The sequence below is a fragment of the Antennarius striatus genome, chromosome 11, assembly GCF_040054535.1.
Source record: "Antennarius striatus isolate MH-2024 chromosome 11, ASM4005453v1, whole genome shotgun sequence".
Taxonomy (NCBI): domain Eukaryota; kingdom Metazoa; phylum Chordata; class Actinopteri; order Lophiiformes; family Antennariidae; genus Antennarius; species Antennarius striatus.
In genome coordinates this window covers 15,400,568-15,422,500 of record NC_090786.1, presented here as the reverse complement: position 1 = coordinate 15,422,500, position 21,933 = coordinate 15,400,568, and the positions used below count along the sequence as shown (strand labels likewise).

The window sequence follows — 21,933 nt, the reverse complement described above, 5'->3', positions numbered from 1 at the left end:
ATAAATGATGTTATCATCACCGGCATCAAAATCAAGCTAAGGAATTACGCACATGCTGTGGCCAGAGGTGAGAGAACTGAGCACTCTGACTGCGAGAAAGTGGAATAACAAGTGATTTCTCAACTGAGGGATCTGAGATTAATATCAATCAGGATCAGATTGAGACATGTCATCCACTACATCTGGAGGTAAGAGACCACCTGCAGTGCTGATAAATTCTATACAATTAAAGACCAAAGTTGCTCTTCTTAAACAAGATCTCTAAACTGAAAGGAAAAGCATCTACATCAATGAGAATCTCACCAAAAATATGCTGATATCACTAAAAATCTCGTCAGCCTGAAGAATAGGCTGACCGACATCCTGGACCAAAACTGAAATATCTTCACCAAACCAAAGAGACTTTATCCAGAGCAGATGACAACAATGGTGATCAAAAATATGGAGGATTTGGAGACATTCGACCAATAAGGTATGACCAAAAATAAAAATTCTGTAACAGCTGAACTAAGACAGTCTGGAGTTGACAACCATTCACTTTGTGGATTATGCCCTATCTGACCCGAATGGAATTATTGACCCTGATAACATTTTCTACAATAACACGATGAGCAAAATTGGATATCACACCCAGCAGCAATACACAAAAAAATTTCAACCTGGGTGGTAAACTTTCACTTATCATTTCAACAGTAGGAGTCTATACACCAATTTTGGACGCATTAAATATTACATAAATCAGTTTGAAAATCCATTTAAAATCATCGCTGTGACAGAAACTTAACGAAAACAAAGATACGGATTTCTGTTTGGAGGGACATACCATGGTTTGCGTGAACAGGAGAAAAAAAAGGGGAGGGGGAGTTGCCCTGTTTATTGACAAAAATATTTCAATATCTGTGGACAATATAATGGAATGTGTATCCATGGAAGTGTTTGTTAAAAAAGGCAAAACTATTGTTGTTATTTGTGTCTACATAGCACCTGATTCTAAAATACAAGAATTTACTGAAAGTGTGGGTAATTTACTTTCAAAAATTTAATCACAAACATTGTTGTTTTTACTGTGTTGATATCAACATAGATCTGTTAAACTCAAGACTCAAATATGCAGAAACTGAAGTATGTACACATTTGATTTTACAACCATTAATTACCAGACCAAGTAGAATCACAACTCACGTGCTATTATAATTGATAACATCTTTACTCAAGTTGTGCTGATGAGACAACAAGTGGACTACTGATCAATGACTTAAGTGTCACCTTCCCAATATTTACCACTATGACTGGAAGCAAACTAGTGTGTCAGGAAATAGGCCCTAAACATTGTACAAGAAAGTCAGGGCTGGAGACAGAACGAATGCATTAAGAAAGTATCTATTAACTCAAAACTGATCTGATTTTTGCACTGATGAGGATGTTAACGCGGCCTTCTATGATTATTTCATCGATAAAATAAAATAATTTAAAAAAACAATACAATATGCACTGCCCAGTGAAAACAATCCACATAAAAAAAGGTTTTGTAAAAAAAAAATATGATGCAAAGAACAGAACAAGAAGTATGATCCAAAAAAATAGAGAAATAAATTAAATGCTATAATAAGACCTTGTAAGAAAGAATAATGTAGTAATCTACTAGCAATGTTTTATTTTATGAACAATGTCATAAAACAAAACAAGGGCAAATCATCCCATCCAGAATACTTTAATATTAAAAATATGAAATGTAAGGATATGGATGAGGTTGCTGATAAATTCAATGAATTATTTGTATGTATTGGGTCTGAGCCGGCAGATAACATTCCTGTTTCACACTTGTACTGGGATTATTTTGGTAACAATGGGGGAAGAAACCTAATTTAATGTTTCTGGCGTCAGTGAAGGACACAGAGATAAGACACATGGTCAGCCCATGTGTTGCAAAACTTAATTGATGTGAATGGAGATGATATGAAACTAATCAAGAACATACTGGAAGTAATACTAGCCCCATTGACACACATGTATAATATGTAATTTCAAACTGGAGTGTTTCCTAACACCCCAGTTTAAACTACTGAAAATACATGACATCATAAGCTATAGAACTTTTCAACTCATGTATAAAGCAACCAATAATTGTTCACCACAAATTCAGAATAACGAATTCAGCTATCAACTGAGAGGAAACAAAATATTTACAGAAGAATGCAAGAATCACATTAAAAACATTTTCATTATCTTTTACTTGTGTCAAACTTTTGAACAATCTGGACAACAAAGTTAAAAGTCCGAGAACTCTATCTGTCCATAAACAAAGCTTTTAAAAACTTGACTTCAAGGTTATACTTCTGATGTAAATAATGGTTAATATCTCAGATTATCATGGTTTATTAAAACTACACTTGCTATGCCTGTGAAAAATATCACTGAAATGTCACATTTGATATATGAATTTGTTTGATAACGTGTTGCAATGGGAGAGATGTTGTTGATTCTGGGAAAAGAAATTTTACAAGCTAAATGGCTTCTACTCGTCAATCTGTTTTATCTTTTTCGGATATTGTTGATGATACAAAAGTGATGAAGGCGTAGTCCGCTGTAATAACATGTCCATAAATAAAGAAATGAACTAAATAAATAAATAAAACAATTTCCTCATAAATGAAACACTGACAGAAACAAGAAAAAGGGATCAAGCAAAATGAAAAAGAATACACTCAAGCACTTCGCCATACAAAAAATTCTGGTGATGATCGTCAAATTACATGCTCTGTTGCTTTTGGACCTTTTGATGAAATTGGAGAAGGCTGGCTGCTCCGGCTGTCTTAAGTTATCGTCACTGTGAGACTCAAGAAGTAAGGGGAACTCATGTCAGCACAAACCATGGAAAGTCAAATCACTTGTGAGATGGATGTGTTTACTCCTACCCTCTGTTCATTAGAGCTTGACAGTTCAGTGATGAATAATGTCATGGGAAACAATCTGGGTTTGAACACTGTCTCTAATATCAATACACTTTCAGGTTTTCTGTTATTTATTTATTTATGTATTTATGTATTTATGTATTTATGTATTTATGTATTTATTTATTTATTTATTTATTTATTTATTTATTTATTTATTTATTTATTTGTCTGGCCTATTATACTTCATGTAAAGTTGCAGAGCAGCAATTTACAATATTAAATTAAGGTTTCATTCTTGTTAATGTGATTCAAACAACCACATTTTCTTCAAGATTTCCCTCCCAATTGACTCCAGCAGAAGAACAGCATGGTGGCACAGTGTTGGTGCTGCTACCTCACAGCAAGAAGTGTTCAAATCCTCTGAGGACTGTTTTCACATGTTCTGCCTCCATCTGTGCAGGCTTTTGACTGTTTTAACTACTTGCAATACAGTATAGGTGAACTGGTGACTCCTCATTGCCATGGGATGGATGAATGAATGAATGTGTCCAGGGCATTCCCGCTTCACGACCAATAGCATCATACCAACTATAACAACAACCAATGCAGTCACAGACTGCAACGACCCGCGAAATCCCTAGTTGCATAGGTCAAATATCAAAGCTAGTACTCTGATCTACTGTCATTGATCAAAGCACTAGCTTTGATCTATGGTCTTACTCACAGTGGCCTTCTCCCTCGTCTTTCTACTTATCCAGTTCCTGAGTGTACAAAAGTTAAAATTTGACCTTGACCTAGTTTTCTCAAGCTCAAGGTCATTATCTAATTTTCATCCCCTTTGTCTTTCAAGTAATTTGATTTTTGTTTCATCTTTCTATCTGCAATGGTTGCGAAGATATTTGGTGGACTAATCGACAGAAGGGCTAAGGGATGAACACATAAACGCTCACAATTACAACACATCACCACCTGGAAGCAGGATGTAATCATAAACAGCGATAAAGTAAGTGAATGGATGAATGAATGAATCCAGTAGTCCACATCATTTGGCTGAATGGCTACCAACCATCTAATTCCAGTGTCTCTTGAAACAGTTTAAGCCATGTTTATGACAAATTATTTTCATATTTTAGACATTAAAAATATCCATTGTCCATTTTTCATGACTGTGGTGATCAATGTGAATATTTTCAAGAAGCAATAAGAATATTTTATGTTGGAAAGATTTATTGCTCATAAAGACACCATTGTTGAAGTCCACTTTCAACTTAACAGAAGAGTGACTCACTGTAACAGTGAACAATCATTTTCCTGATGAAAAGTGTTTCTACACCTTAATTTCATGATCATCACAAACACGTTCTAAGGTAAAACTGAAAGCTTAACTAGAAAGAAGCTAATATTTGAACATAATCCCTTGTTTGAAAACACGCAGAGTGCAAACATCATTTTGGTGATTGAGTTGCACCACAAAATTTGGCACACCACTCCAGCACTATACTACAACTGTTACCTTAGTAACAGCTAATAAATTAATGTGGAGGAGAAGAGGGTTTCCAGCAGTGAGGTGACAACTTTAAAAGCATAGCAATAATACACATCAAATAAAAAACCTTCAAAACCATTTTTGCCATCGCTGTGATTAAAAAAAAAAAAAGATCTCCACCCGTCCACGGGATGACAGACCTTTAATTTCAGCTGCATCTCTTTTCCACTCACAGTTTGATTGTATAGTCGGATAGTATCTTAAGAACATATCAGTTGGTCTGCAAGTCTGCTAACAACTGACTGATGTGCCTTGTCAAGCATGTAAAGCAGGAAAGCTGTAAACCAGTGAATCCTCGGGGTATTGCATGCAAGTCTAGTCTATGAATGTGTGCAGAGCATGCATGGGAGGTAATTATGGGGCCTGAGACCTTTCCAGGAGTAGTAGGTGAGAATAAGATCTGTTCCCTAGATGGGAGTTTTAATAGGAGTATGGGGAATAGCGTGACTCCTGTTCTCTCCTGAGACCTGCAGCACCTCTCCCAGGTAACAATGTCACCTGTAGCATCAAATCAAAGTTTTGAAGATTTACTTAATGAAGTATTCAATTGTGTATCACTATAATTCTGACAGAAGAGTGAACATCAAAACCACTAGATTGCCGTACATAAAAATGAAGACAATGGACCTGGTGGTCTCTCTTCTCAAATCATTTTACATGATTAATAGGGTAGAGAGCCACAGTTGAAACTGCAATTAAAGGTGTCTTCCATCAGAAGAAGAATGCCCCTCTTGGTAGTCAGCCAAAGGAGGACCGAGGGGAACAATGCTCCACCAGAGAAGTCATTATTTCTCCACCATCGTCTCTGCTCTCCGGAATACATTAACTTCACAGTGTTGCTGTCTTAGCCGGAGTGCCATCATTGCATGTTTTCTTTTCTTTTTTTTTTGAAAGGATGCATGCAATTAAAAGAAGGGAAAGTAGAAAAGTACTTAGAATAGTCCCCAACCCCCAAAGAGAGATTGAGTACCAACACAAAACAAGCTCAGTGGACCCCAAAGGGCCCGTGCCATACAGTGTCTGACAGTGACTGTCAATGCTCTTCATCCACATCAAAAAGCAAAGAAAATAATTTCAAAGTTTCAATTCACCAAGTAAACTATTTAAAAAAAAATTCAGGTGGATTACCAATAACATACACATTGTTTGACCTCATTCTGTGATAGATACAATACTTTGATGACAGAAAAATATGCATCTACTTTATGATTACATGGTAAAATTATACTTTGCACTGTGAAACACAGCATGTTTAACAAATCTAACAGCACCAACATTCTTCTTTTCTATGGATTCCTCTGACGTTTCAGGATCATTACAAACAGAATTCCTCAGTTTTGCATGAATAGTCACCTTGAACATTTTCCTGGTTTTGACATTCAGTCAATTATATCTAAATTATATACACATTACCAAGGCACACTATCATGTGCATACAATTCCAACGTCAACATGGGACACTTCTACAAGTAGCCTCATGAATATGCTTCACCTTTGTAAAACTGACAGGGATTGTGGAGAATCATCATAATTGGAGAAGCTGCAGACATTATTATGAATCTAGACCTCCTTCCATGTGTGCTACAGTAATGAGCATGGGGAAAGTGATTGTCATACATTTGATGGTTCACTGACTTCATAGTCATTGTCTTTATCTACGATAGAAAAGGGAGGCGAAGGGAGGATCAAAAATCTTTTGAGGTGCATTTAAATCATAGTTGCCACATATTACTCAGAAAAAAAATCCCTCATGAGAGCATGAGCTGAGATGGCGTCCTTCAAGCCCCACTGGGTTTCCTGTCATCATGAAATGGGAGCAGGAGATTAGGGGGTGAGGGATGTAGAGGATGGTGAAGGAGGGGGGTAAATACCGAAATCTGGTCTAATCCCATATCATACAGCAGAGGATACACTCCTCCTCCAAAGACATTTCTGCTCACAGCTGAGGTAACTGAATGAGGGGTGTACCCTGAGGAATCAGCTTTACAATATAACATTAGAAAAGTCAGCAAGTCTAAATAATAACTCGAGATATGTTTATACTCATTACATTTTGTTAATCAACAGTCTGCCATATCTGGCTCATGGTTATGGAAATTTAACCATGGAAGCATTTGTCTAAGGCTAGTGAATATTTTTTTTCCCAGTACATTGATAAGTTGGACACCAGAATCATCACACTGTAATTATTTCATAATGGGTACATTTGAAACAAGAAGGGTTTCTGCAGGTGACAGGTTGTGTGTTGCTGATCTTGCACAAAGGAAGCATCAAAAGGACAATTTTGCACAGCTCATTGTGTTTAATGGTGTTCTGCAAAAGACACAATTTCAAGAGTAATTAATGAAAAGAAGTTTGAAGCGTGCAATACATATCTAGAGGGCTTCTATCATAGCATTCCAGTTTCATTGTATTTTGTGATTAAATTTGCTTAAATTCTTCCACTTGGCTGCAGCACAAAAGCTAGATCCCTAATGAAAATGAAACATTGCAATTAATTGTGCTTTCTTGAAGGTCATTAAATATAGCAACAACATCCATTTCATGTTTGTGAGCACATATTTTAAAATAATCCTTCAATGTGTTGTGGTGGAAATACATTTACTGTGTCTGCTGAGACTTTGCACATTATGGCTTGGGCTGACCGTAGCAGACCACTTGTTTGAGCTGGGGGACACCCTGCACAGGTTGTCAGTCCATCACAGCTTTGACACATTAAATGTATTTTTTGCAAAGCGCTGTTTCAACACAATGCTTTTTTTTTTAGAATACACAATGATTTTAAGTAATTTATTATGAAAAAAAATGCTTAAAAAAATAAAATGCAATACCTCTCAATCATGTTGTCCCTCTGTTTCTTTACAACTTTATTTTCCAGGTGCTTTTCTCATTTTCTAAGGAAATGCAATTTTTAAAAAAATCCTCAGATTAATGTACAGAAATGAAAAATAAGCAAAGGGGAACAGTCAGGGTGCCTGAATGTACAAAGAGGAAATTTAGAATCCACTGCCCTGCTTTAAGTAGATGTCTTATCGACATTTTCTCCCTGTTAAATGTCAATGGAACATTTCATGTTTCATCAAGACTATGCATTCATCTGCCATAGGTGGTATGATATCTCTGACTTGTTGTGTGATGTGTTGTGAAACTCTGATGTCTGCTATCTGTGGCGCTTGGGTCTCTTATATCTTACACTCATCACTAGGAAACAGGAATCCAGAAAGCTATGGATGGTGATAGCCAAGCATTTATACATCTCAGTGAACATATCTGTCCTTTTATACCTACATCCTAATTTTATGTTCCCTTGAATAGCTTGTTTGCATACCTGTGTGATGTGTGGTGATTAATGGTGCATGAAAAAGTTGTTATCCATTTGAATTACTCTTTGGCTGCAAGTAGGTATGAGATCTTTTGCTCATGAGGTGTGGGGGGAAAAAAATCCATACGGAACAACTACATACAGTAGGTGACTCAAAAGAACAGCATCGTGGCTACGTGTCCTCAGGACAGGCCTGCTTGAGGCCAAGCATTTACTACATGTGTGAATTTCTATGTGTGGGCAGTTGGGGTTGAGGAAAAACCAATTTAATGTTTGTGCTGGTCTGTAACTTTCCAGCATGTGCGTGTGCATGTGCGTGTGTGTGTGTGTGTGTGTGTGTGTGTGTGTGTGTGTGTGTGTGTGTGTGTGTGTGTGTGTGTGTGTGTGTGTGTGTGTGTGCGTGAGTATATGTGGTGTGCGTGAGTATATGTGGTGTGCATGTGTATGTTTTTGTGTGCGTGATGCACATGTGAGTGCCTCTATGTTATCTGTAGGTGTCTGTTTTCACAATAACATTTTATATATTTTCAGATGAATGTACGCATGTCAAATATCACATAAATGCATGAGTGTATTAATGATAAAAAAGACACATCCATCTGCGGCACACTACATAATATTTTAACATATCTGTGATAATTTCAGCTGCACTTTGCAGTTTCAAACTTTGAAACTGCAAAGTAAAAAGTCACAAGTTGACTACTAATTAATTTGGTTCTTAATGCCACATTTTATCGTGTTTTAGCAAAATTAATGCTCTCATTGAGCAGTTTTTTTTTTTTTTACTTTTTCTGGGAGAAGTGGTAATTTTAATCTCTTTAAATCAACTACTCCATAGAGAGTTAGTTGCTGGTGTGTGCGCTAGAGGATATCATGTTTCCATTTCAGCAAAATAGAAAAAAATACCAGCTCAACAAGATGCAACAAAACGTATCCAGGAAGCAAAAAAATCAGTGAAAATGTTTGATAAAGACTCTCTTTATTGCTGTTTTGTTATTTGTTTGTTTGTTTTTTGTTTGGCTTAAGACAGTTTTTAAAAAAATGTTTTTTTGGTTGCTTTTTTTTTTTTTATATTTGAGATTTTACTTTGTAATGTTACGAATCTTCAATGTACTTTAACCTATGAAGAAACCACCGAGTGACATTAGGAAACATTAGAAGAAAACCATATTTTTTTGTATGCTTTTAAACTAAACATATTTCATTATGAATTGACTGCATAAGAATAATACATCTATATGAAGTAAATAAAAAAGTAAAATTAGAAATGTACTGGACAGAGTAAGCAGTAACCTACAACTCTTGCAAAAATCACCCTTTGTCCAGTTATGAATTCCATTTCCAGCTAATGGGAGCTATAGCAAGAGAAAGGTCATGTAATGGCCAGCACAAATATGTCCAGGTCAGAGACACGCTGTATGGAACCAGCACATTTAATGTATGTTGTTCCCTATGTTCCTGCTGCACACACATAGGTCTACTAATACAAATACATCAGTAAGTAAGTAATAACGTTCTCCAGCATACAAAAGATATGTGTGTCATGTTGTACATTTATGACAGACTCTGTGTTTTCTGACTGTATAGATCAACAGAATCTGTCACACACTCACACATACATGTATAACTCAGCAGTGGAGCTCCCTGTCTAATTTTTAATCCACATTTAAGGTCCTCTCATCAATCAATCAATCAATCAATCAATCAATCAATCAATCAATCAATCAATCAATCAATCGATCAATCAGTTAGTCAGTCAGTCCATCCGTCCTTCCGTCCGCCTGTGCGTCCATCCATTTATCTATATCTACAACTGCTGTTGTCTGCAATCTTGACCTAACTATGCCCTGCCCACCTTATATCAAGGCTCACAAGAAAAGATATGTGAGACAACCTAAACTGTCATAACAACATATTGATTTAAAAATGCCAGTGACATTTTTGGTGTATGGTTTATGGGCTTGATGGGATCTTGACTTACAATGTGCAGCTTCAAGAAGTCTCCAAGACCAGAGGAGCTGTCCACCCTCACCAGGACAGCATCCTTCAGGTGCGTGCTGAAGCCGATGGCTAGCCGGTCTGCCCTCGTGCTGGGACGGTCATTTGGCGGCCACGTGTAAGTGATCAGTCCACCATCTCGGCCAAATATGTATGTTGTTCCCGCTGAAGGGAAAAAAAAAGAGACACAAAACAAATGGAAGGTGTTATGAATGTAATTCATTTCACAACAGTGTGCAGGCATGAACCCCTGACTGTCAACACCATGATATTATTATCACAGTAGAGCCAACAAGCTTGGTGTGTGCATGGGCACTCCGTAGCATTTTATTGTGGATGTCTTTGTAAATAACTGGATGACACATCACTCAACAGCTCTCAGTTCTGTCTGAGATTCATGCAACTTGTGTTAAATCAGCAGTGCGAGAAATTCATTGAAAATTAAAAAGCAAGGGCTAGCACATCTGCAGTCTGATCTCCAGGAGAAGTTAAACCAGCCTTGTGCTCTTCAGACTCACTCACCCTGCAGCATTATTGACTAACTGTTCCAATTATGTCCTTCTTATAACCTACAAACCAGCAATTTCCCTTCTCACTGCCTTACCTCCCAGTGTTTAGCACCTTATGAAAGGTTTGAACATGACCTGCTAGGCAGACGAGTGGTTCCAATTATCTAGCTATTCAGTATAAAAGAGCCACTTGTTATCCTGCCAGTGATCTATTGAAGCCAATGAATAAAAATAAGACATGACTAATTATGAAGTGTTTTTAATTAGGTATGAAAATCTCAGATTTTGATCCTATGGCATTTATCCAGTGGTACAGTGTTTCAGAGCCATCAGAATTGTCGTAATCAAACAAGTTCCTATTTACTCTAAAGTAAAAAACCTTCATTAGCAAGAGCCTCCTCAATTCATGCTTGCCAGGACACTGAAAAAATATTTTGCTGCAATTGTGAACCAATGATTGTGTGATTGAGAAATAAATTCTGGTGGGGAACTTTGAAAATTAATGCCAAAGTCATATTAGCATAAAAAATAGCTATCTTTATGAAAAAAATAGACAGGGAGCTCTGCTGGTGTGTTATGCATGTATGTGTCAGTGCGTGTTGTGTGTGTGTGTGTGTGTGTGTGTGTGTGTGTGTGTGTGTGTGTGTGTGTGTGTGTGTGTGTGTGTGTGTGTGTGTGTGTGTGTGTGTGTGTGTGTGTGTGTGTGTGTGTGTGTGTGTGTGCGTGGGTGTCTGTGAGAGCAAGAAGGAGAAACAGCGAGAGCGTGTTAGAGAAAGATACAGTGTTAATATTCGTAGGGGCAGGGAGTTAAACAGCCTTAGCCTGAACAATAGATTATAAATCATTCTGACTGTAATTCCAATATTTTCTTGTAAACCAGTTCACAGGGATATAAAATTATTGATATATTTTGCATTTATTTATATATATCTGTTGTTTTCCACCCTCTGGCATTTCATCACAGCACAGTGATCAGTGCGTCACTCTGCTCTCTCACTCCTCTCCTAATTTCTCTCCCTCGTTTGAGTCAATGCACACTGTCAACCATTAGCTAAAAAGAATTGCATCATTAATTAAAAATAATGTGATTAACAAATGTTGTTGGGACATACAGACAGATCTATGGTGGGATTTATTGTTTTCATAAAGCGTAACTCGCATTTGTAAAATGTAATGAAATAATATCATAAGCATTCTTGTTCTCCTAATGGATAAAGCCCTACGAAGCCTGATGACTTCTGAAGAAAAAGTCATTATGTGTAATATATTTGTGAGACAGAAATCATTTCTTTTTCATGAAGTCTGGCGACTACAGCTGAAACCCTTTCTTGTTACGCTAATGCATATCTGATGTTGGCCCCGTCACAGAGCGATCCCAGTTTGTGCAGCTCAAGATGGACTGTTCTCACTGTCATGAAATCTTTACCCCTCTAGCCACCAAACACTTGCTAAATGCTCCAGCTTATTATAATTTAGCTCTTTCAAACCATGGCAGCATTGCAATTGACTAGGCCCTTAAGCCTCCATTCCTACTCCTTCTATTTGTATGACTTGACACCCACTTTATCCCGCTGACAGCTTATTTATTGCTGGTGACCTCCTCTCCAAAAACACCGTAATGTGAAGATCGTTCATTTCAGTGGACTGCTGTGTAGCTCTTGTTTGTAACAGCCTTAAGCTAAATGGACAAGTACCAAGATTCTCTCATAACAATTCACCAAAGGTCATGTAAAATAACTGCTTTATGACATAGACAGTCTACAGATGGTTCCAAAACATAGCATGTCAGATAATAAGGCTGTCGATATGTGAAGCAGTCTGAAATCCATAGAGGATCTTATGTGTGGTAGAAAAAAAAAAAACTGTAATGAAACTGTTGGGAATTAAGATACATGGAGATATTTGGCTGATTCACACCTACACTGTTGAGCAGTGTTACGAAATCAGCAAGCACATGCCTGAATAACTCCATTGGTGGCAGTAATTATGCACTAGTTCCATATTTATTTGTATGCTCTCCTGGGACACTCGGCCTGATATGGATCTGTTGTAGTCATTAGATACAGTAGTGTCCTGGAAATACTTTCCTGATTGTTGTCTCTTCAGTTTGACAAGAGTTTGAGTTAATTCCCTGTTCACCCACTGTCTCATAAAAACAAATGAAAGGACAATACTGTGGTAGGTAATGAGGGGAGTTTGAGAAACAAAGTGCTTAGAGGTGTAGCACTACAAAATATAGCCCTTGTGAAACAGGGTGCTGTTAAGATTTTGTAGCTTCACATATCCCCGCATGTACTGCCATCTCCTACATTCATATGCATTATCCGATGAGGTCAGGGAGCATGAATTGAGGAGGAACGTGCTTCAACCAGGCATTGGTGCCTGCTACAGACAATCAGGCTGTGAGGATGAACTGCAACCGCAAGCGTCCCTTTTAAGGGCTAATGAATTAATCTGTCGTCATGTTGGACTACATTGAGAGCTGGCTGCTCTGTGTTGTGTCACTTAGCATCAAAGAAGACAAACATTGGCAGATCAAACACTGTACTTTCATTAAAAATGTAGCAACTATCCCAGGAGTTCTCCCACATTTGGCCGGAGAGGTGTGTGGGATAGTAGACAAACATGGCCTTTGTGTAAGAGCCCTTCTGGCACAGACTTCTCATCATTTCTATTTCTACAGGAATGAAGCCGGAGCTTGTAGTAAACAAGTCTCTATTCTAACAGCCGTATGTTAAATAAACTGTAGTCCCAGATGAAAATATCTGTAGCAAAGTAAACTGTACTGGCCCTATGCCTCAGTGTAGTAGTGGAGTTAGTAATGATATACAAACCAGGCAAGGTTTTTGGCTGTGGTGCTCAGCTAAGGTCGGACTCGCAGACTGTCTTTCCTCTGACCTCAAGCATCATAACGAGCCTCATATTACCACCTCTGCCGGGAAAACTGTGGAGGAATCCAATCATAATTACATAGTTGTGATAGAAATATGAAAAGGGGAGATGACATTATGGATTTGCTTTGCTTCAGCACCTCACGCTAGTGTTGCTATTTGCTGCCAAGGATTCCCGTAATGACTGCTGTGTAAAAATAGAAAACCCAAGCTGAGGCATATAGAAGTGTTTGATCTTGTTAAATGTCTTGAAAGAAATGTAGCCTATTTTATTAATCACTCATTGTTTATTATTATCTCATATTAAAGCATTAATATAGGTTAATATAGGCTACTACTCTGTCACCATACAACTTTATGATGGTAATGGGATGATTGGAAAAATTGTGTGGAAGACCCAGGAAATATTTGAGCTTGTGACTGTGAGAGGAATTAATTGGGTTGAACATTTACATAAAGTGCAGCATTTTCTTTATCCCCTAAAGCATTTAAAAGGACAATACCATGTTAAGGATATAATTTAGGTTTATCTTTGTTTTTTGCCCTCCCCTTTGAGAGGCACAATTGAAGGAAGCTTAATGATGTCTATTAGATTTCAATTTCAGTTTCCAGAGAAATCATTACTGAGATTTATGAGGACACTCTTATCCAATCAAATACTATCGGTATCAGTATGTGAGCTTTCAGATCAATTCTTCTGACGATTTACTGCCATGAGGCAAACAAGAGGATCAATTTTTTTTTCTCTGTTCTACCTTTCTTATTACATTTTGGGGCAAATAAATGGCTAGCTAATTGTGACATTGAGTTGGTAACTGGAGCAGGAGATTTGGATACTAAGCATTCAATTTTATTTTTCTTCAGGATGTTTTTACTTAAAGGTATAAATCAAAGATAGGTGTTTTGGGGAACTGACTCAGTCTGTAGTTAATATTACATCTCATTATACAAAAAACCCCTTTAAATTATATAATAATAATGAATATTTCTCTAACAGAATTGTTCAAATAATATTTAAACTTCTTATGACATGAACCACTAGTAATAAAAGGAACATAAAGTAAAATTCTGTTTAATATTAAATTATTTCATAATTTAAATGTCAATGAATTATGCATTACAAATGGTACTGCTGACTTTAATTTTGCTGAAATCTTTGATGTAAAGTCCATAATTAATTACAAGTTTTTATGGTGTGCAAGTACACATTTAAATTATATTCAGCTTTAGCAATTTAAAATTAATGATTTTTTTGAGTGAAGTCAACTTATTGAGTATAAACTACATTTTGTCTGACAATTATTTCAGCATGCTTAAACTTGGGATGACTCTACCTGGCAGCTATGAAAGGGAGTCTACATAAATTTACATACATTTCTAGTGATTTCAACAGTGTGCATAGGTGAAAAATATCATTCAGATGAGTGGTGTTTTAGTTAAATGTTTAATGAAAAGGCTTTGTATGAACACCTATTCAATATTTTACAAAGTTGTGGTAAGGAAAAAAATACTTAATACATACAATATATGTTGAATGTCTGCACTGAACACTGTATGATCAGACTTCCATTTAAGTTCACACCCACAGTGTGTATTACACACTGTGTGTATTACACACTGTGGGTGTAATACACTGCATATTTTTGGTAGGCAGTCACATGATACTGTGCGTGCAATTTATTGGCTGACGGCATTCGGAAGAGCGCTATTTTCGGTGAGTCTTGGACTTACGTGAAACACAGAAGTGCTTTAAACAGTCGATAAGATTATAGGAAAAGGTTATACAGATAGAAGGTGGTTTAATATCAATATGGGGAGGGTCATAAACGTTTAAATTACCGTATATAATAAGATAGTTTGTCGCTCTATCGCGGAATTCATTAATTGCGTGTGGTGTCTGGAACGCATTAACCGCAAAGAACGAGGGTGCACTGTACTGCTTCTATCCTATGGCTATAGATATACTGGACATTTATCGCATTACCTCAAGGAAGAGAAATGGCCTTATTTTTTTCGTTTCCATTTTAGGCGTATCCACTGTGTGTCTGTGTGTGTGTGTGTGTGTGTGTGTGTGAGTGTGTGTGTGTGTGTGTGTGTGTGTGTGTGTGTGTGTGTGTGTGTGTGTGTGTGCGTGTGCGTGTGTGTGTGTGTGTGTATCTGTGTGTGTGTATTTATATTTATAATTGTTGTGTCAATTGTCAATTGGTGTATTTTGAGAGTCTAGCTTTTTGTCAATCATTCTAATTTTCTTAATTCAACAAATTGTATCCTGTTCATTTTAGAAATCAAATGGTTGCCAGTAAAAATGGTCCTTCTTGTCATGATATCACATTTGTAGCTGATATAACCAAATCCTTTGACATGTGAGGTGATTAATTGCCTGTCACCCTTGACTGACAGGCTGTATATGGTGAAATAATTCAGTACAGCAAACAGCAGCTCTGATAACACGAGATAATATGAATTGAGAGCAATTGTTCTTTCAGTTGTGTGAAGTCAGCAGTTAAAACACAGCCTCTGGTTGACAAATTGGGAAAATTCAGGACATTTAGATAGTGAATACAATGAAATCCTCACAGTCACTAGACCCTTACCCCCACCTAAACTCTATATCTGTGCACTGTTCTATTGCAGTACAGTTAGATCCTTTCAACAATTTAAAGCTCGCTCTCAAGCTTTACTCCTGGAAAAAGCTATTCTCTATCTTCAGTGGTGTGTGAGGAGTCCTGCGGGAGCCTAAAAAGGCTTTGGATTGTTGACTTGTCTTAATCTTCTCTCACCACAAACAACTTCCAACACCTTATAATGGACAGGCAGTTAGACCAAAACTGGCAGGGTTCCGTAACAGGTTCAAGCCAGAACAATCCTGTTCAACAGATTTCTGAAATGAAAGCCCCACAACTGTAATGTCGTGATCTAAATGATACATGCAGGGCCATGATTCCCTCAACAAGAGGAGCAGGGAGCGGAAAGCGAGCAGCTTTGCCAGCGTGTCTATACCTGCTGCAACTTTCTGATGAAACGAACCCTTAACATAAAACACTTCTTCAAGTTTAAGTGATAAATCCTTGACTCAGTATTTCTCAGAAGGCTAAACTGAGATATTCTCTTCACAGTCAGCAGAAAGTAGAGTGGACTGGCTGCTTACTCTGTGTTGGATTAATAAGTCTGGGCATATTGGCATATATACAGCACAGTCAATATGAACTTTTACAGTTCATTGCCCAGAGACTACATCTTCAGTACGGTTTTATCTGCTGCTTGGACTGATATATTATAAAAGCCGAAGCTGATGGAGTATGTGTATTCCAATATATTTAATTCATGGTAAATTTAATGAGATATTGATCACAATAAATGTAATTACATACACTGAACTGTTTCGATAAATAGTACCAGGACTATACCAGAGATAAAAAGCTGATATATTAATTTCTTCTTACACAGTCAACTTAAGTCTTCCAGCTCAACCAAATATTAAAATAAGCACAGATACACTGAATTGCTTTAAAAATATTCAAAAATATGCATACTATAAGCTCCTTCTAATGAAGACAATCCCAAAGCATTTCTGCACAGGACAGCTGACAGCATCCGACCTGGCTTCATAAGCCACAAAGGATTTATTCTCAACCCCTCCCTATGTCTCCCTGCCTTGCTAATTTGATGTAATTAAATTAAATAGAGACAAAAAGAGAGCCATTGATGCCTACCCCCATGATTGCTATCCTTATTGCACAGCTCCAAAATCAAGAAATCTAATAAATGTGGGGAGAGCAAAAGAAAACTTGGGAGCTCTTAAGACAGACCTCAGGGCAAGTCTAGTACAAAATGACCAGTGCAGATGACAAGGAAGAACAGGAAGAGATAGTGTTTTATGATCGATATGGGGTTGTCGAGAAATTAGTTTCACATTTTGTTTTGCTGTAGGGAGCAATAGCCAAAACCAATCTCACAGATTAACAGCCATTACTGCACATTTAAAGAATACCTTAATAAGTGAGTGATGTTGGAGGACAAACTCCACCCCATTTTTTGGTAGCTTGAGAAATGAGCTACTTGACATAAGATCTTTTTGAGATACGAGCCGTCTCTCTGTCCATATTTTCATTCGATATACTAGCAAAAATTTGGGATATGAGTCATGCTTTAGGACTACGCTGCTTGTTAGCGGATGGATACAATATTAGCTGAGACCACAACTCGTTCTCGCTCATGGAGTAAAGATGTAGCATGTGTGTGCTTGTGACTTTACATGAAATATTTTTTGTTAAGTGACATTGCTTGACCAATTCTGCTATTAATTTCTCACATCAAATAAAACATATAGTATTTCCTTGCTTTATTAAACAATTTGAACATGTTCATGTTTGACTTTAATATCCTTTTGATAGTTTGTTCAGTTATTTATACTGTTGGCTAAGTCAAAGTGAACCAGCCAACTAGCAAGGTTCACAAGACAGCAGAGAAGGCTAATTGTGTCAATCTGATTTTGGTAAGGCTATTAGATAGTTTCCTTATGAGGACAATCTTGGAATTACACTGCAGGACAGATCAATACCTAAGATTTATTTGGTACAAAAAGTGAGGAAAAATATTGTCACCTCTCCTGGTATGACAGGGTTAGCTGGCTGACTGGAATTGCTACAACAAAGATATTGGCCAATGTTGACAAATTTTATGATGTAGGTCGACAATGATCTCCTCTCTGAAAGACAAGCAGCTGGTGTGATATAACACGCTTCTGAGTAGCCTGACACTTAACAAAAGCAGTGATAGTAGCAAATCACCACCTGTCGAGCTAGTGTTAATTCGCTCTTTAATGTAGTGCTCAGATACCACACGTCACCATTCCAGTAACTAATATATTATAAAGCTTCATTGGAACAATCAGAATCCCCTTTCGGTAAACCAAATTATAGCATTTCAGTTAATCTATTGAGCACTTTTTGCTGGCATTATGTTTTTGTCCTGTTGTTGGTCCAGTAGTGTCACATAATCATTAATTGTCTTGTAAAATTAGTACTCGCTAATCTGCAGTGAGAAATATCAAAAATAAGCAAAAAATTATGCTATGAAGACTTGAGGTACCACTTCAGCTGTTGGAGTTGGACCATAGAATGTGATAGGTGAACAAATCTTAATGTAACTGCCAGCAAGTATCTCTTTGCTGCAGCTCAGCAGAAAAAACATTGGGGAATCATAAAAGAGAGAATGAACCTTAGAAAAGTAACTTTTGAAGATATCGCTTGATTTAACTAACTTAGACTACTGCACAGAAATGCAAGGAACAACCATTGTTTACTATTTTATTCAGTACAGTCAGCAAAAGTTATTCTTTCGACACACATATGGTGTGTCAGATAGACCTTGGACAGAAATTATGAATCAAGAAATCTGCCCCTGCTTCGTACTGTCACAGCACTTCACAATATTTCATCCTCACACTGCTCTGAGCAGATAAGCCTTCACCTCATCATGACGGGGCCCCAGGGCAGCCGTACCAGCCATCCTCCCTCTTCATGGCGGGCCACCATCAATTCATGGTTGAGGTAAAGTTCTGCCTCCTGGGTTGGTAACATTATGCCATGAATGCTCAGTCGACCAATGTCACTCACACTCTCCTGCCCCCTCCTCCTCCATTCTCACTTCCCTTAAGCCCTAAGTGATACATGAGCCCCTGCCTTGTGGAGCAGAATGGCACATCCAGGCAGAGCTGACAAGAACCAGTGTCTTAATGGAGCCCTTTGTTACCCTGACCAGCTGCATATCTGCTTCCCCAGCCAACAGCCCTGGCTCTGATAGAGGTGTCTCACAGTATCGACAGCTTCTAATTTACTCTCTCATCATCACTTGCCTCATTTGCTCCTCATATACAATGCTCCCTTTCTCTCTGTTCAGTTCAGCCATTTTGTTTACCAGCAATTTGTTGATTAGATTTTTCAGGATCCAGTATTTAATTTGCATGCCAGCCAAAACACGCATCAAAGTTAGACTTATATCAAATCAAGCATCAGCACACTCTCTACTTTTCCGTTCCCAGTTAAAAGCCTCTTTGACTGATTACGTGCCAAAAGACATCAGTGTGTTATTTAGTTTCAGTGTGTATGTGCAGCTACCATCAAACACCACAGCCCCCAAATGGTCTGTGGAAACTGTTGTCTTCTCTATTAGGGAGCCAACAGATGTGGAGTATGACTGCAGTTCTAATTACAGAAAAAGACAAGTGTGTGGGATAATTACACAGTGGAAGTGAGGCAGAAAACAGAGTCCGGGGCCAAAACTCAGATCTGAGACTAGAGACAACTTTGGCTGCCCGTCACCACGCTCAGCAAACCTTCACCAGCACAAACACTTCTCTCATAAACATGATGCTTTTAAATCATACAGAGCTGCTGTGATTTATTAAGAATATTCAACACTGGTCATGTTGGTTATACAGTATAAATATAAGTCGTAGTTATATTTTCTACCTATTATGTATTTCTTATTATTTCTATATGATTTATGGAAATGATGGATTTGCAGGCTGTAAAATGGACTAGTAACAAGTTAAATTAAATAGAAAAAAATCCTCACGTGTCGATAAAAATGCAATTTTGGTTTTACAGCAAAAAACCTATTATCCAAGCTAATATGTCTCATTTCCATGTGATTCCTGCATGACACTCATTCTTTTCTGTTTACTACTTTTGGTATGCAGTACCCAGGAGACAACAAGCACGCCTTGGCCTTAATTGCAGGATTAAACATCTGCTTTGCCTATTACTGAGTAGCCTCACTTTGTAAGTAAGCCTCTACTAAATAGTGAGATATTATTTAATTAGCTGCAGTTCTCATAGAACTGACGAAGCTGGAGACTATCCAAGGAAAAAAAAGACAACAACAACAACATACAGAAATAAACATGCATATGCTGATGCGCCGAGGTGTGTGAGAGGGAGTTTTGTCATACAGCATGACTGTTTTACACTTTATATACAGCTCTGCCTCCTCCTTATCAACAAGCAAAGTAAGACATCTTTAAAAAGCTGTCCTCCGTCCCACATTGATGCCATGTATCCAACAACAAATAAATATATAACAGAAAAAATGTGCGTGGGCAAGCATTGTGTTTCTACACTACGTTTCCAACTGTGTGCTAATATTAGCTCGCACTTAGGTGTTAGGCAGGCATATTTTTATCAGCTCTTGCCAGCAGGCTTGAGGCACTAAGACGGAAGGAGAAATGAGGAAGGTGAAATCCCACACAATCCTATTACAGTGGATTAAGGGGCAAGTTTCTTTCTGTTGCCACTCTGCAGCAGGTGAGCAATTGCAAATAAAAAAAACAAAAAAAAAACCCCAGAAAGAACCACATGAGTTGACTATTTATTATTGAGGCCGCCTATTGTTACACAGGGCAGCCATTCATTTGTAAAGCTTTCCTTCCTTTAAAAACATATTTGAGGTTATCATTAAGCCGGCATACATGAACATGAATAAAATTGTTAGAAAATGATTGGTGAGTGTAGAATAATTGTAGCGCTGTCAATCATGATGCCCACATACAAGAGCTCAAGTTTTGTTTTTCTTCCTCAGCAATCATGTGAAATTCAAGTAGAGGCTCATTATTGATTGGATGATCAATGACAATCATACATTTTTTTCCCAGCTGGCTGGCTCAGAAACCCATCTGTGGACGCCCTTATTGTTAGGGTTATCAGGCTTTAAAGGCTGATGGATTCTGCCGTCCATCTTAACTTTTTTTTTTTTTTTTTTAAGTTTGCCAGAAAAAAAAATAGCCCATCACTGTGAGCAATGTACTGTCGGAACCATTGTAGGTCTGGGCAACTTTATCTTTAGTGAATTCCATGATCAAATTCTACCCAATAGTATGATATACTACATGAATTAGTACAAATTCGCACTTCATTCATTCATATTCACACTTCTTAGCTGTGACAGTCATTCAGAGTGATCAAAGAGATGAAAGATGATTTGGGAGAGAGCTGCTCTTTGTCTGTGTGGTGAGCTTTGTGAATTTGTGAGTGCGTGTGCACGAGTGTGTGTGTGTGTGTGTGTGTGTGTGTGTGTGTGTGTGTGTGTGTGTGTGTGTGTGTGTGTGTGTGTGTGTATGTGTGTACACAGGTCTGACTGGCATTGAGAGGAGCTGCCTCATTATTACAGCAGACAATGACACTTCTCTAGGGTGACTGAACTCAATCCAAACTGGATTTGAAAAAATGTGCATTTGCATTCTTAATCTCAAACTATTTCAATCAATTTTATTTTTTCCATTTATTGTACCAACCAATGGTATGAGTATGTGTAAGAGTTTAAGGTCTATCAGAAGGGACTGCAGAGGATGCTGTAAAAGTTTGATTAGCATCACCGTGACCCTGACACCAGCTGCATTACTTCCCTTTGGTTCCTGTCTTATATACACTTATTGCTGCAATGCAAAATCATCACTGGCTAGAGCATAGTTAATTTTTTTAATATTTCAGAAATACCATTTTACCTAATGCATTTCTTCATATGAGCTCTTTCTCACATAACTCTCATTTCCTCATTGTTTTACTTTCAATAACATGTTTTGGACAAATGTGCAAATCTTTGTTAATTTCTGTCTTTTTCAACATAATTGTGCTGTTTGTTATATAGTACATTACAATATTTGTCATACTCTTTTGATGTATCCTGTTGTTAAAACAAATTCATTTCATCAGAAGGGTTATGTCTGTAATCCAATGATATTCATGCATCTGGTGTAGTCTGTTATTGTCACAGT

General features: G+C 37.6%; 1 protein-coding gene across 7 annotated transcripts in view; it reads right to left on the bottom strand.

The window, feature by feature from the left end:
• The window catches only part of LOC137603478 (neurexin-1a-like), a 259,246-nt gene that overhangs the window by 86,370 nt on the left and 150,943 nt on the right, over positions 1-21,933 (bottom strand). For all 7 annotated transcript variants that reach the window (XM_068326991.1, XM_068326989.1, XM_068326992.1 and 4 more), the window contains one exon: positions 9,744-9,925. In XM_068326991.1, the coding sequence (XP_068183092.1) occupies positions 9,744-9,925 (182 nt within the window). The remainder of the gene's footprint in view (positions 1-9,743; positions 9,926-21,933) is intronic.